Raw genomic sequence first — 16,750 nt, 5'->3', positions numbered from 1 at the left:
GGCCGCGCTCCGCCCCCGCCTCCGCCCCGCGCAACTTCCCCGCGCCGCGGCCCCCCGCCCCCGCCCCGCGGGTGCGCGCAGAGACGCGCGCGCGCCCAGCCCCGCCGCGCCGAGCCGAGCCCCGGTGAACCGCACAGCACCGCACCGAGCCGAGCCGAGCCGAGCCGAGCCGAGCCGAGCCGAGCCGCACCGCACCGCGCCGCGCCGCGCATGGGGCGCGCAGCCTCCGGGGGCGCGCAGCTGCCCCGCCGGCTCTGAGGGGCCGGAGCAGCGGAGCAGCGGAGCACAGAACCCCCGTCCCCGCCGCCACAGCCGCCGCCGGGCATGCCCGCCCCGCCGGCCGCCGCCTGCCCCGCCGCTGAGCGCCGCCGCGGGCGCGGGGCGGCGCGCCCGGATGGAGCGCTGAGGCGCTGAGCCCCGCCGGGCCGGGCCGGGCCGAGACGTGACGATGTGGATGCGACGGCTCCCGGGAAGCAGGTAGGAGCGGGGAGAGATGGCCCCGCGGGGCAGCGCTTGGGGCAGCCCCGCCGCCGGGCGCGCTCGGGGAGCGGCGGAGTTAAACCGTGAACTTGGAGCGGGATGCGGGATGCGGGATGGGGAGCGCTGTGAGGAGCGGAGCGGGGAGCGCGCGGTGCTGCCGGAGCCCGAGGAGGCGGCCGGTCCGCGCTCCGCGCCGTGCCGGGCTCCCCCCACACGGTTTCCCCCGCCCCGCTCGCCCGCCCTGCCCAGGAGATGGATCAGCGGTCAGCGTCCCTTCACCGGCTGCTCGCTCCCCCCTGGCCGCCCCTCCGGGGGCCGCTTGGGGGAAGGGGCTGGGGGGGCGTCCGGGGCGCGGGCAGATGGATGGATGGATGGATAGACGGATGGATGGATGGATGGATGGATGGGTGAATGGACGGACGGATAGATGGATGGATGTGTTTGGGAGATTAATCGAGAATTGCAAAGCAGAGGAGACGGAGGCAAAGTGTTACGTAACACATTTTCATTACCGCTGCGAAGTCATCTGAGCCGAAATCTTGTTATTTCCATGGTGCTGTGGCTGGAAAGCCCTGGCCCCGGCCCCTGCCCGTGTGCAGCCCCGGAGCCCCAGTGGTACCTGGCTTTTGGTGGTTTGAGCCCATCTCAGTGGAATCGAGTGAAAGCAGCAGCGGGTTAAACAAGTGAGACCCTAAGGAAAAGTGAAATCCACGATGTGTTTCGTTCTCCCCAACCCGGTTTTGCATTTGGAAAGTCCTGGGTTTGAGCGGTTGCGTTGGGCAGGGGTCAAACCCCAAACGTCCCTCCACCCAGCGCACGGCGGTTCCTGCACATCACCTGCTGCTGGGGACAGGGGGCCCAAGGCGAGGAGTCCCGAGCGGCCGCCCCACTCCCGCAGCTCGCAGCGGGCCTGGGGCTGCTCCAGGGGAGCAGGGCTGGGTGGGCAGGGGAGCTGCGGGGTGAGCGGATGGGGGGGTGTAGCCCCCACGCAGCCCCTCGGGGAGCCCATCAGCCCGGCCGCCCCCCGCGCTCTGGCAGAACATGCTGCAGCTGGGGGGGCACGGAGGGAGGCAGGCAGGGCCCCCCGAATCCACAGACATGATGCCAGAAGCTTTTATCCGCCACCCGTGGGAATCGCTGGAGGCTTTGTCCCTCTGCCCGGGCTGTGGATGGAGTCCTGGAGGGTGAAACCTGAACTGAGGTTTTGTCTGTGCTGAGCAGCTGGGGGAGGCCCTTGGCCTCTCTCTTACACTCCTGTGCCACGCCGCATATTCCAGAGGCACGTGGCGAGCCGGCTGCCAATGCCCCCCGTCCTTGTCCCGAGCCTCTGGCTGGTGCCCCCCACAGCCCCGGGCACACCAGCACCTTCCCGCTGCCGCCGGAGATGTCTGTCCATCCATCAGCCGAGGATGCTGCGTGTGGGAAGGACAGTCTGTGGTGATGTAGTGACCTTAGGAATTCCTCCTCCCGGCGAAAGCACCCGAGGGTTTTCTCAGGGTGCCACGCGTTTGGATTTGTTTCGTGTCAGGTGAAAAGCCCGCTGGAGCTGGAGGGCCGTTCCCCCAAGGCTGGCGCGGCAGAAGGCTGTAATCCTGGGAACAGAGGACGCCCTCTGCTTTGTTATTTTTGAGGAGAGTTTAGCAATGGAAACAGGAGCCCTCTGCTTGCTTCCCTCCTCGATTCATTCGCCTCGCGAATTTCTGTGCTGTGCATCCTGGATCCCCAGCACCAGGCGGTCCTTTCTGCCACCTCATCAGCTGCCAGTCCCTCCGTGTTTTATTTTTAATAAGAGATAACTTTACTGCTAACCTTGCCTGCTGCTCTCCCTTCTCTCTTACTCTAATTGCTTCTGGCTTTATTTCTGACATTTCCCATGTCATTTCTCTTCATTTTCTCGAGGACTACTAGAAAAATAGCTCCAGGAGAAGCAGTGGAGCTTTGCAGCGCCCGTTTCACCCCGCGCAGCCTCTGCCTGGAGCGGCTGCCTGCGGCGGGGAGATGGTACCGTGCTGCTCCTTTCAAGTCGGATCCCTTTCGCCCGGGGCGGTGGCAGTGCCTGACCTCGCGGTGAGCGCTGCGCTCCTCCGCCGGGGAGGGCAGGACCTGTGCAACTGCTCTGCTCACAACCATTCGATCCCTGTGAAGGGGAACTGCTGCTCCCCGGTTTGGAGCAGGACTGAGCGAGCAGTGCTGCCCTGAAAGCCCCTGCGAGGTCCCAGCGATGCTCCAGCCCCGCTCTGCTCTTGGCAGGTGTGGGTGCTGCGGGGCAAAATCTATTCTTTGGGGAGGTGGCAGTGGCTGTGTCGCTCCCTGAGTGTGCACAGACATACGTGTGCGTGCACACGCCTGCGTCAGTGCCTGTGCCTGCCTGCGAGGGCACGGCAGCTCTCTGCAGCGTGCCAGGCTTCCAGCTCTGCCGAGGACTTCCCCTCCATAGCTACGAATATAATGTTTTAAACAATATGCCACAGTTTTTACAGCGTTTGAGCTCTGGAGTGATTTGCAGTAGGAGTAAAACCACCGTTTGCAATTTCTCGGCGATTTGTATAAAACAACTCATTAAAAGCATACATCCCTGCACATTGGCTCCGTGGAAACTTTATGGGCCTTGTAGTTACTGCCAAAGCAAACATTTTCCATGAATTTCACTCATCAGGTTCACACTGTCAAATGTAGATTCAGTCCCTCGTCAAAGATGCAAGCCTTGCAGTCTGGGAAGTAATGAGAGCAGTAAGCAGTGGGAGTTAATGGCCTCCACTGAGGAGTCCTTACTCATCCTGCATCCACACAGGGACTGAGCTGGCTGCTCTCGGGTGGATTGATTGCCACAGAAATACATCTGGTGTCACTGGCTATGATACTTAACAGCCACAATAATGCTTGAATAAACTGTACTTTTATGCAGCAGTTTGTACCTCCGTGCTGGCAGCAATTTCCCAGATGAGGCTGGGGAGTGGCGCAGGGCTTTGGCAGCCACTTCCCCAGAGCATGAATAATTGTTGTAATAACACCAGAGCCACCACTTTGCTGTTGTGGTGTCTCCAGTGGGGTGGCAGGTGGGAGTTGTCATGGTGCTGCCACTTGGTCAGGGTGTTTGGGGGCTGTGCCAGCCTTTGGCAGGTGGGACATGGGATGGGTGAGCTGCTGGCTCAGCTGCTCCCAGGGCAGGAGCACCGCGGCTTGGCTCTGCCATGTGTATGGTCATCTGCTGGAAAGAAGGAGTTGCTAATGTTCCTTCAGGGCCCAGCTTGTAACAGGGAAGGGCAGCCAGGCAGAGGACAGCTCTCCAACTTTGTTCCCACCTTCCCTCACCCGATCCAGTCCTCAGGCTCTCCCAGGGTGCCTTATTTACCTCAGTGTCTGTAGGTATGGATGGATGCAGGGCAGTGTGAGCACTGCAGGCAGCTCCCAAGGGCAGCTCCGTAGGGTGTGAATGAGCCACGGGACTTCCAGCAAGTCTGAGGTTCATTATGAAAATGTATGCATGCCTAAGCCTTTAAATATAGCTAATGGGAGAAGGACTGGGTGGAAAGATTACCAAGATTACCGGAACCTCAGTGTGCTGAGCAGGAGGAGCAGGAGCTGCTCTGCTCTGGGCTGTGGTGCCTGTTGTTTTCCTTGAGGGCTGGTGGTGACCAAATGGGCAGCAGCAGTTTAAGCCCAACAGAGTTTGAGTTTGACATCAGCACTCTTCGAGCAGGATAATTCCTGGAGGCTGAGCGTGATCAGTGGATGGTGTGGCATTGTTGGTGTTTTCACCCCCTCGTTTAAAGCAAAGTGGTTTTACTACGCCTTTTCTTTCCATCCTTCCTCCCTTCCACATCTTCCTTCCCTCCCACATTGGGTGGTGCTGCTGGGAGGGGGTTGCTAGCCAAGGCCAGCATCCCAGCAGTCACCATGGGTTTTGCAGTGTTGTTCCTGAACCTGCTGCTTGTCCCTTCCTTGCCTTGGCTCACTGTTTTCATCAGTGTGATTTTTTTCACTAAAAGAACATTAAACTCTGGACCTGAAGTGATTCCTTAAAAATGGAATTTGAGTTGATATGAATATTTCCTGTGGCTCCTCTTACTGGGACTTGCACCTACAGACTTTGATAGCTTATATAATTTCCTGTGATGGAGATGTACTTCATCTAATTTCACTTGGAAATGCATTGATTAAATCAGAACTGCTGAGAGATTTAAACTGAGTCTCAGTGGCCTGAACTTAACCGTGGGAGGTTTACCTGCCTTCATCCTTCAACATTAATTTGGTTTTATGAGGATTCCTTGTGAAATGAGGTTTTGTCTGCTGCTGAATCTCTTCTGCTTTCTGGGTTTATCAGTTGCTTTCTCTGGCCTCGGCGGCTCTGCAAGGCGAAGCTGTGCTAAAGCCTCTGTTCAGTGCAGCACTGAGCTCCTTCACTGGGGACATGGTGGGGACCGATGGGCGTTTTGGCTCCATCACTCCCCAGTGCTCCTTAAACTCTGCCCAAGCTGGAGGCAAAGCGCCCACACTGCCTGTGACGTGGTGGCAGGGCTGGGTGCTGTTTAGTGGGGTGCTTATGTGGGGCCAGGGATGCTGGGTGTGATGCTCTGGGAGCAGGGTGGAGACCTGCCCCAAGTGCAGCTGTGTGGGAGTGTTTTCCCATCAGTGCTGAGAGATTTGGCATTTGTGGTCCTAAGCAACACTGAGAATAGGAGGAACAACCCAGCTTGGCTGGAGGTGGATGAGCAGCTCCATGGAGATGAGCAGGGGTGGGGTCAGCAGGCTCTGGGTGCCCGGGGCAGGAGGCCAAAGCACCCACTGGGACTTGCCTGAGGACTTATAAAAATAAATAAAGCCAGTCATTCACAAAGTGCTCATTTCAAACTCCGATCTGCAAAATGTCTCCTTGTGACTTGGAAATGATGCGTAGGCAGGAGATACGCTTTGACATGCGACGATTTTTGTTGAAGTTTGCTCTGAAGGTCTTTCTCGGCAGCTCCGCTTTCCTGGCAACGCTGGAGCATCCCAGAGGCACTGTGTCCCCGCTGCCAATGGCTGCTGTGTCCCCACGAGCCAGAGCCATTGGGAGCAGAAGCTGTTCCCTGGCACAGCATCTCTGTGGGTATGGAAAGGACTCTTCAGCTCCTGCTGCAGAAACTGGCAGGGAGGAGAAGCAGCGTCTTGGCTGCAGAGCTGCTCCAGACCCTGGCTGAAGCATCCATGGGATGAGGTTTAGCTGTGGTGAGGCGGGAGCGGTGAAGCTTTGCTGGCCTGGCTGCGATGCCAGCACTGCCAGCTCCACTGGCTTCCAAATAAAGGCTGAGCAGAAGCTGCTTCAAAAACAACACGTAGCCTGGGAGCGGCGAGGCGCTTCCTTCAAGAGGCGAGTCTGGATGCTCGAGGTGGAAAAACTGGAGCTCACCAGAGGGCACGTGCCCTAGCACAAGAGAAGTGTGGAGATGGGGACATGCTGGCACTGAGGTGACTGTGTGCTTCAGGACACCAGCAGCACAGCACACACCATGTGAAGGATCACGCTGTGCCACACAGGAGAGCGGATCTGTGGTTTTCAGCTGCACCTTGGTGAGAATTGATGACTCCTGTCTGCAAGGGTACTGGCCATGCCTCTTCTGCAGCATCCTGGGATGGTCAGGAGAAACTCCAGCTATGTTTTACAGCCCTGTAGATGGGGAATGTGGCTGCGTGGTGCCAGCTGAGGAGCTGTGTAGTGCTGCTGTGCTCAACATGGGAAGGCTGGGGACTCGCTGCTCAGCAGCAGCATTCAAGGCGCCGGTGAGAGCAAACGCCGCTAATTGATGTTGCCACTTGACTGCACACCATTCAGGTTGAAGATTGTGACAAGGTCGGGGGCGAGCCCACATTGTCCCCCCTGGGAATTGCCTGCCTAGCAAGCACAGGCACACGCAGCTTCCTCAGGGACAAGCTCTGTAATTGCCTGAGTCCCGTGCGTGACCCCAGCCCTGCTCCCAGAGCCTGCGATAGCATCTCTGCTCCCTTTGCAGGATTCGAGTAATGAAGCATCAGTTAATTGACATGGACGAGGACATCCACTTAAGGACCCACCGGAACGTGGGTGATGAATGCCAGGAGATGAAGCCGCACACCCTGCCGGGAGCGTGGTTGGCTCTGCCTCTTCCTGGCCAGAGCCAAAGCTTGGCTGAGTCCACAGCAGCGGGGCGTTCGTGTAGGGAAAGTGTGACCGTTCCAGATGCCGGGAAGTGTTATTTTAGAAAGAACTCCTAAAATGAATCAACCTTTTTTCCTACAAGTATCTGTCATTCATGGGTTTTCTTGCAAAGTTTTTCATGGGAAGGATAAGGATGAGTTATTCATCTTCTTGTTTCTTGTCGTTGTAAGAGGCTCTATTTTAGCATCATCTGACATGACATGCTCAGGACTTACTCTGGATTCCTGTCAAAGTGACATATTCTGTGGCAAAATCAATTTTGCTAATTTTGATGGATGAGGATGGAAGTAAGGCTGCTGGCACAGGTGCCTTTGAAGGAAGTTGAGATACTGAGGGATGCAGGAGGTCATCCCCTGCTGCCAACTCGTTGGAGATAATGCTGCAAAAGTTTAATCTCTCCCGCAAAGGGGATTATTGTTGGTTTTTTTTTTTTTTTAATGAGATGCAGAGCACAGTGATCCCTGACACGCTGGCATTTGGGCTCCGAGGGGCTGTGCCCCCAATGGCACAGTGTTCTTGAGGTCCTGGAGGCAAATCCTCATCATCACTTTGATCCATCAGGATTTTGCCATGGCTGCAGTGGGAGAGCCTGTGAGCTGCCTGGTTTCTGTATGCACAGTGAGATGGCCATGGCAGAGAGAACAGCTCTTCTCCATGGAAAAGAAATTGCTTGGTGCTAAAAGGGATTTAAAACTCTCTGTGACAGGATCAAGAGTCTTTGCCCTGGAGTTCATTCCCGCTGCCTTTGCTTTCTATTTTAGCTTGGCTTTTTCATCATCTTTTTGGGCTGTTCTTTCTCCATGCTGTGTGTCACGCTGACCCTTCTCTGGCAGTGGGATGTCCCTGTGGTGGGGCTGGGCAGAGCTGGCGCTGTCTTGGGAGCCAGGGGGGGCCAGGAGCTCCCCAGGACCAGCAGCCAGAGCCTTGGCTGGGCAATGCAGTGCCCTGCACTGATCTCCCAGTTCCTGGGCCTTGGCTTTCTCCAGGCTTCCCTACTGATGTTTCACACCTTCAAAGAGAGCTCTGCTGCTCCATTTTTTCCTATTGTATTTCTTGCTCTATAAAAGCCATCTGTTCCTCTTTCTGCTTTCAGAGTCTTCATTCCTCTCATCTTCTCCATTTCTGTTAGAGTTTATGGAGCTTTTGAAATTATTGATGTGTTCCCTGTGTTCGTTCCTGAGGATGGCTGCCGAGGTTTCCGGGAAGGCTGTGCATCTCTGGGCTGCCAGGGACTTCCCAGGAGAAAGACAGGTTTGGATCTCAGTCATTGCAGGGCAAATTGAGAGCAGCTCCACCCAGAGACCGTGGTGCTGGAGTGAAGACTGGTGCTGGAGTGAAGACCTAAGTTAGTTGGACTTCCCCGTGTGGACATCCAGCCTTTGCTGTGGGGATGGGTTGGCTGGGCTCTGTGCTGGTCATCCAGATGCTTCCAGCAGGTCAGTGCTTGTCTTTGCTCCTGGGAAAGCAGAGCACTTTGGGAGGTCATCATTTAAAATCCCATTACGAGAAATTTTCTCCCCGGGTGTGTTCCCTGGTTGGAGGTGTTTCCCATTGGTACCACAGTAGGCTCTGATGTGCAGCTCCTGCGAAGACACATTGTGTTACAAAGACACCACAGACCTCTTTTAATTGTTTTGTTTTAAAGCTTGTTAAGCTGCTACTTTAGATGTACTAAGCCAACTTTTTTTTTTTTTTTTTTTTAGATCAAAGCATTTCCTACATTCATTGTAATGACACACTTGAGCACATTCATTTAGAAAATACGATCAGTGCTGGGTTATTTATCTGGAAAGCAGTGGGGTTAAAGGGCAGCATAAGCCGTAGCCTTGTGCCACCGTTTTCTTCTCTGTAGGTCCTTCAGGGCTGAAGGCTGAGTTGGCTTAGTTTCTATCTCTTGGAATCACTTTGTGGATATGTATTCAGAAGAACAAAACCCCTCATAAGGCTCCAGCTCTGGTCTGGGATCTGGCAGGACTATTGCCATCCCAGTGAGGAGGGCCTCGCTTCTGCCATGCCATCCCATTCCATGCATCCCATCCAACAGCGCTGGGCATTTCATCCTGCTTGGACATGCCAATGCAGTCCTTTTAGCCAAGGGGGAGGCCTGATCATCCTGCAGTTGATCGTACCGGAGGCAGATGTGTGGCAGCAGAAGAAAATTCATGAGCAAAGCAGGAAAAGCAGAAATTCCTTGGATGGCAGCCGTGGGGAAGCGCGCTGTCCTGCCTGCGCCTGTGTCCACAGCAGGGAGCTGCTCAGCTCAGCCGCTGGCCTTATTTATTGTGGGCAGCATTAACTAACACCAGGGATGATCTCTAAGCTCTGGTTTTAACGTGCTCCTACGTATGTTGCACTCCTGTTCCCTCAGCAGACTGATTTTGGTATGTGGGGGAGTGTTTTCCGCTGCTGTGATGGGGATGGGAGAAGGCAGCACCGTCTCATGTGCCAGGACCTCCTTGGTCACCGTCAGCATGTAAATCCTGGGCTGCGATTCTGTGGTGTGCATGAGGAGGTGGAATACACAAGGAGGTTTAGGTAGAAGCTGAAATGAGGGGGGAAAGCCCTGATTTCCTTCAGTTTATGGATTGTTTTTAATATCAGCAAGAGCAGAGCTTGAGACTGTGGCTCTTCAGCAAGATTTTGGTGGATCTGGAAATCTGAAACTTCCCAGCAAGTTGTGTCTGAGCTGGAGCTCTTGCTGCTGCCTGGTCCCCAGCGCTGGTGCGGAACTCGAGGGGGGGGACGAGTGGGGTAAGTTGGCGACAGGTGCCAGTTTGGGCTGGAAAGCCAGTGCTCACAAACCCCCTTTGTCCGGGAGGGACAAAAGCCGAGTGTTATCGCTGCTGGGTTGATGAAACACCCCACTGTCCGGCCCTGCCACGCTAAATGCACGCAGTGTTTGCTGGCTGGGGCGGCCGGGCAGCGGTGGGGGAAGCGACGGCCGTGCTGTGCCCACTGAGGGGGATGCTCCTGCAGTACCATCACTGTGTTGGCTGGGAGGGATGCTCCAGTGGTACCCACGCTGTGTTTGCTGGGAGGGATGCTCCAGTGGTAACCATCCAATGTTTGCTGGGAGGGATGCTCCAGTAGTAACCACCCCATGTTTGCTGGGAGGGATGCTCCAGTGGTACCCACCCCATGTTTGCTGGGAGGGATGCTCCAGTGGTACCCACGCTGTGTTTGCTGGGAGGGATGCTCCAGTAGTAACCATCCCATGTTTGCTGGGAGGGATGCTCCAGTAGTAACCATCCCATGTTTGCTGGGAGGGATGCTCCAGTAGTAACCATCCCATGTTTGCTGGGAGGGATGCTCCAGTGGTACCCATGCTGTGTTTGCTGGGAGGTGTACTTTGGTGATAGTCACATTGTGTTTGCTGAGTGGATGCTCCAGTGGTATCTGGGCTGTGCCCACAGAGGGGAATGCTCTGGTGGTACCCAGGCTGTGCTGCTGGGGGAAGATACTCCAGTAGTACTTGCCCCATGCCCACTGGGAGGGATGGTCGAGGAGCACCCACACTCTGCCTTGCCAGGAGAGATGCAGGGCCTGTGCTTGCCACTGTGTTGACCTCCTTGAGGAGCATTCCAGGCAGTTCATCCCCTGGCTTGGCTAGGACCTGTCTTGCCACACTGACAGATGAACCTGCAGCACTCTGAGTCTTCCCAGGGGAGCCAGACTGGGCTCAGAGCTCCTGCTGCCAGAGTGGTGACAGGTAAATTACCAAGCACTGGACTTGCATAGAAATTTGCAAGAGACATGTTTTTGTCTGAAGATGCACGCAAACTTCTGGACTTCCCACTCCGGCACTTTTCAAATCCTGTCTGAAATAATCCCTGAGGACCAGGGAAAACTCTCTCAAGCAGTCTCTGCCCTCTCTAGAGCTAAGCTAGGCAGGGTTGACTGTAATGGGCACTGTTGGCCAGCTCACTGTGTTAGCTCTCACACTCATCCTCAGGCTGGTTGGAGGCACTAGGCCTTTTGTCCTGTCTTTAAAACATTTGAAAATGGGAACTGAACTTGAAACTCAGGGTTAAATATTGGCTCAACTTTGGCAGCAACTAGGCACAGCTCTTGCCTTTGTAGTGATGCCACATGTGCCTGCTCTCTGCCCGCTCCTTTTTACTCTTCCCCACATTGCTCTGCCATGAGCAATGAGTCTGAGTCTGATCTTGGTGTGGGGTGCATCGGACAGGTCCTGCACTGGTGAGCTCCAGCACCATCCCCTGGTGCCTGCACTGGGGCTTTGCCCTTCCTCTGCCTCTGGCGAAGGACAGGCCTGGAGGCGAGAGCAGCCGGGGCCGCGCTCTGTGGAGCCAGAGCTGTGTGCTGCCGGCGTTGGCAGGGGCTGCACCTCCCGCATCAGCACATTGGCTGATGGTACCGCTGGGTATTAATTATGCCTTCCTCACTCGCGGCTATTCAAATGGTAAAATTGTTTATTTGCAGCTGGGTGAGCTCAAGGCAGAGGCAGAAGAGCAAGTGGCTCCCCCCTGCCACGGCCGCCCTCCTGCCCCCTTCTCACAGCTCCCCCAAGCACAGCCAGGGATGGATCCAGCTGCCTCTATCTTGGCATTTCCAGCCTGGGGGGACCCGTGGTTTCCCAGCCCCACCCAACCCCTTTCTGCCCCATTTTCCCAGGGAAGTGGGTGTTTGCTGTCTGCCTGGCCGCAGCAGCGTGGCGGGGAGGATTCAACCTATTTCACCCTCTGCTGATTTCCCTCCATGATAAATCCCATCCCCTCCGCCGCGGGAAGCGGCGTCAGTTTAATTACTTGTGGGGAGAAGGGGGCAGCGGAGGAACTTAGGACTTGTTTTAAATATCACTTTTATTAGCAGGTAATCCTGAAGCTCAGGACTGTAATATAGATAGGTAGTGATGTGGCACATTTAATTTACTTAGGTGCTACTGTGTGTCAGCCTTTGTGCCTTAAGTCCCAGCCCTGGCTTTAAAGAGCTTGGCAACCATATTTTCACAAATTTATAATTATCTGGGAAGAAGCTGAGGCTACAGACGGTGCAGTGGCTTGTATGTTTCTAGTTCCCATTGGGTCTGGGATCAGAAAAACTCATCCTGTAGCAGAACATGGCTCAGAAGAGAGGTCTCTATGGTGCTGCTGATGCCTGGGATGTGGGGTGGGACATGGTGGATGCCATGTGGGAGTGGTCCACAAGGTCACCTGCTGATCCTATGTCAAAACTTGCCACTTGCCTTTTGGCACTCATCCATGCCACCCTCACGTGGGATAGTTCATCTCCCCTCCCCCCAAGCCCTGGGGAGAGTCCTGGTCCAGCCCAGAGTGCAGAATGGCGATGCTCCATTTCCATGGTGATGGTTGGTAGTGTGACAACAAAGGACAGTCGCTGCACTGCAGGGATCATCACACAGGACAGCGGGATGGAGAGGAGAGCGGCTGCGGCAGCGGCTGCAGTCCCCACCTCAGCGAGGACACACAATCACGGGCCAAGTATCTGCCACTGAAGTTCTGCCCTCTTCTTCCTGCTCCAGTGTGAAAGTCACCCACTGGGATGCAGCGGCCTCGTTCTATTCCGTATGGAGCCAGTGAGTTCCTGCACGTACTCTCATAACCTGCCCCGCTCCGAATGCCTTTGTAGGACATGCAGCCGTGCTGCCAAGAATGCTTTTCCTAGAGCATAGTGCCTGCTTTCCTGTCTTGTCTTGCCTGGGTCAAGGAAACGTCACCCCAAACTCTGACCACGGCTCCTGCTCCAGGCATTCACAGGAATATTTCTGTCCCTACCTCGCTTGGTGTTCCGAGATACGAAATGCTCAGAGTTTGTAAATCACCCCAACAAGGACATAACCTTGATTCCCTGTGCAATACCGATAGATTACCTAACAGGAGGCATGAAATGGAAGAATGGCTCCATTTGTATAATTCTGCATTAAAAATCAGCCTATTCTACAGTTAATGCTCCTGTGAAGTGTCTCCACAGGCACGGGAGAAAGGGGCTGATGCTGGAGAGCAAAAAAGGACCTTATGAAAGGGACTGCACTCGAGTGAGCCTTTGAGGCTTTGGGGAAGTGGGTTAGTGCTGACGGGTGGTGTTTTGATGATTGTCAGAGCTGTGATCCCAGTTAATTTTCAGACACATTACCAGAGCCGGGGGGTTCTGGGAGCGCAGCGGGTGCACTGGATTAATCCATGTCCTGTCTGCAGTATCAGGGTTGCCTGAGGTGCTGCTACCCCTGAGGGTTCCCAGGCCCTGGAGCAGGGGTTGTTCTGTCCTGCTCCATGCTGGATGTTCCTGCTTTCCCTCCCTGCATGTGGAGGCTGGTACCATGTGTGCAGTGGTGGGAGCAGCCAAGTTCCACAGCAGCCTTTTCCTCACTGCTGATGACCACAGTGAGCTCACATCCTTCAGCATCCTTGAAATTAATCTCTCTCTCGAGTGCCAACTGTCCTCCTCTTCAAAGCACATGGCTGCACCTGAAAGATTCAGGAAGGGGCTTCACACAGGGGAGGACTCTAAAAGATGTGTTGGGAGTGGATGCTGTGGTGGCTCCAGTGCAACACCCGCTGTTCCATCACCTTTGGAACCAGGATGGGCTTGGATGGGCTCAGGAAATAGTCCCGGAATGTCTGGTGTGTCTGATCCATGTCATTAGCCCCAGCAGTTTCTTTGAAATCTGCTGTCATGCTTCTTGCAGGTAAATACTTGTAGGAGTTCCATTTCCTGGGTGTGAGCACAGCTGTCTCACCATCCATGGAGCCAAGGGAGTGGATTTGTGGCTGGTGGGAGCCAAGGCCTGGGATGAGGAGATCAAGGACAGGATTTCATTTTCTCAAATACATCCGCTCTGTGCTTCTTTATCTAACCCAGTTTCAGAGTTTTATTGAGTTTTTCCTGGAGTTTGAACAGTATTTTGGGATGATGTTTCCATTCACCTTCAAGATGGGAAAAGAAGTAATGTGAAAATTGCCCACGCTCCTCAAATTTCTTTGCAAAATAGGTTGTGTGTGCTTGTAGGGGGGTAAAGGAATAACCAAAGCCCTGATCCTCGCGTGAGGAGCGTAACCACAGCCCTGCCCAATCCATCCTTCTGGCCCACGTGTACCTCCAGCCAGGGCTGGCTCCATGCCCCTAAACCGAGGCAGATGGATGCAATGTGTGGGTCTGGATGATGTGTTCCCTTCCCTATGCCACAGCTCCCCTTTGGGTGCAGTTAGAGAGTTATCCCATGCACTGGGAGCAGCACAGGGTCCTCTGCCTCCGCTCTGCTGTCCCCGAGGAGCAGCTTGTGCCATTGGGGAGGCGTTTGAGCTGTTTGATGTCTCGGCAAAGCAGGAACGCCCTCCCGGCCTCCGAGCAGCGGTGACTTTGTGCTGTCGCTCCCGAGAGGCGCTCGGTGCTCTCCTGCCTGTTCGGGTGACAGGGAGGCGGAGGCGCGGGGACTCCCGGGGCGCTGTGCCGGGCCGTGCTGTGCCAGCCGCAGCGGGCTCTCCTGGGACAGCCCAGGTTTTCTGGGGCAAGGACAAGGTGGCAGGAGATCCAGGCGGGATGTATCCCCGCTCCCTGGGTGTCCTTCGGGATGTGTCACACCCGCTGGCAGCCTTGGCAGGGGGCTGGTGTGGGGTGGCAGGGGAGGGCCGGGTGGTCCTGCCTCTGGCCGCGCCACGCGCTGCCGCATCCATCCCCGCCGCCGCGCCGGGCACATCACGCTGCGTTGCCAGGACAACGGCAACTCCTACACGCTGCTATTTATTCTGAAGGACACTTGCTCTTATCTGTTGTTGCAAAGCCCTCAGAAGATCGCATGCCACGCAAAATTCCTCCGAGGTAACCGGACTCGCTGCTTCTGTCCCTGAAGCCATCTCCTGGGGACATGCCAGCCACAGCGTGGTGGCTAGGAGGACACTCCTGGGGTGACAGCCCCTTGGGTGGCATCGCTTGACGGGACCTTGGTGGGAGGGTGACCCAAGCCGTCCTCAGGGCAGACTGGGATCTGCCCCATCTGGGTGTCCCTTACTGTGTCCACCTCCATCCCAGAGCCTCTGGCCTGGGGAGCAGTGGCAGGAGTGAGGGACACTCTGGTGCTGGGTGTCACCAGTGCTGCCTGGCCATGCTGGGACATAACTTTCCAGCATGACCCAGGGGAAAACAAGGGTTGGATGTTGTCTCTGCCCACACATCTCCTGATGCTGCAGGATGATGCAGCCCTGTTGGGCAGGTGCTGCAGGAGGAAGCCCCCTGCAACTTCATGCTGCCATCACTGCACCCTGAAATGTCACAAGGAGACAGGAGGAGATGGAAGTAGGGAGGAATATCTCTTTATCCTGTGAGCTGCCAATCCCAAGCACCAAGGACCAGCATTTTGTCTTTCAGAAGTTTCCAGGCAGTGGCTGGGATGCAGTGAGCACCAAGTTTGGGCTGGGCACATCTTCCCTTGCTCTGTTCAGCAGCTGTTCATAAAAGCTCTGAGTGTGAGCAACACAGAGAGCTGGGAAGTGCCATGAGGTCTGGGGGTGGGCACAGATGCTGTGAGAGGTGGCACCTGGGGTGAGTGACATTTCAGGAGGTGCCCAGCACCTTTCCTTCTTTGCAAGGAGATGTTTCAGGTGATGCTGGGGAGTTGGGCAGAGGCTGAAATCGAGTTTGACATGCTACAGGAGTAATCCTGAGCATTGCAAAGGTGAGTCTGTGCTTGATGATCCGGCTGGAGCGTGAGCTTGTGGCTCCTCACCAGTGGAAGCACGGCACTGCCTACAGCACGTGGGGGACACTCTTCGTGCTGCCACCACTCTGTCGGCCTCTAAAAAAACCCACCACCACCACGACAGTTTGGGTGGTTTGTGGTTTTTTGAAGCCTTGAAATCCTTCCTCCCCCAGCCTGAACTATTTTGGTTTCTGTTGTCTGTTTCTGGCTCTTCCCTTTCTCCTTCTGCGCTCTTTCCTTGCGTTGCCTTCTCCCTCCCCAAAATAAATGTTGTTACGCTTTGAAAAAATACCCAATTAGGAAAAAAGCAGAGATCCTCTGAGCAGAAAAAGCCTGTGCCTGGGAGTATCCAGGTCAGCTCCTTTAGCTTCGCTTGCTCACGCACAGAGGGAGTGTACAAATGCTTCTGTCAACCAGATGCACATTCTGTCGTGCTCCCAAGGACTGTGCGGCGCCGCTGCGGAGGATTAGCCCGTTTAGCCATGTAAAGCTCTCATTAACTCCTGCTGAGTTCGACAAAACTCCTTCTCGTGTAAAAGCTGAGTTAAAATGGAGTAAAGATTTTTGGGCTTTGGCCTAATGATTTTATTTTTTTTTTTCCCAGGATGGGAAAAAAATGAAAAATTTACCTATAAGAGATTTTCTTGCCACCTTACATGGAGCAGCATTGTAGAGGAGACATGAGGGGAGCAGAGCCTTGGTGTGGTGCCACTGGGGAAGGGAGAGGGCTGTGACGTGATGTGACAGTGACATGGAAGCAGAATTATAACTGCTGAAGCTGCCAGCAGCTCAGGGGTGTTCCAGCTCCTCTGTGGCACAAAGGGCAGCAAAAAGGGCTGCTCCTCCTGCCCTCCCCGTGCTGCAGGGTCATGTTCAGCTTGAGGACCCCACACCATGGGAGGGGATGTGCCTTGCTCCGTGGAAGGATGTTCCTGCTGCAGCATGGGTCACTGCCATGGTGGGAGATGGGCGACACATGTGAACACAGGAGCCCATGGACCTGTCTGCTCCAGCCCTTTGAGGGATTCATTATGCTGTCTGTGGGCTTGAGAAGCAAGGGATGGGCTCTCTGATACACCTGCATCACAGTGTCCCTGGACTGAAAGCTTGTGCTGCTGGAGCTCCACTGGGCCATCTGCTTTGGATAATTCACCCAGAAGAGCTGAGTTTGGGCAAAGCAGGCACTGGCCACTCCTCCAGGGTGCTTCCTGTTAAAACTCGTCCTCAGGTCATTCCCAACATTCCCAGAACGACTGAAAAGTCACAGTTGTGAATGGGGATCCTCAGCCTGCCATGTTGGTGGTGGTAGTTTTCAGGGGGAGGGGGTGCAGCAGGCCCTATGATGCCATTTTGGGGGACTCTGGCTGGAGAACCAGGGAGGACAATGATATACGCAAGGAGCTGGGGGATGTTTTAGGGGC

The 16,750-nt window shown here is 55.3% G+C and overlaps 1 protein-coding gene across 1 annotated transcript in view; it reads left to right on the top strand.

The window, feature by feature from the left end:
• Nucleotides 1–448: 448 nt before the first annotated feature.
• The window catches only part of AJAP1 (adherens junctions associated protein 1), a gene marked incomplete at its 5' end in the record, with an annotated part of 33,435 nt that continues 17,133 nt past the window's right edge, over nt 449–16,750 (top strand). The window contains one exon of the mRNA XM_083876938.1: nt 449–477. Coding sequence (XP_083733064.1) covers nt 449–477 — 29 coding nt within the window. The remainder of the gene's footprint in view (nt 478–16,750) is intronic.

The sequence above is a fragment of the Zosterops lateralis genome (assembly GCF_965231275.1).
Source record: "Zosterops lateralis genome assembly, chromosome: 22".
Taxonomy (NCBI): domain Eukaryota; kingdom Metazoa; phylum Chordata; class Aves; order Passeriformes; family Zosteropidae; genus Zosterops; species Zosterops lateralis.
This window is presented reverse-complemented; position numbering and strand designations above follow the sequence as displayed.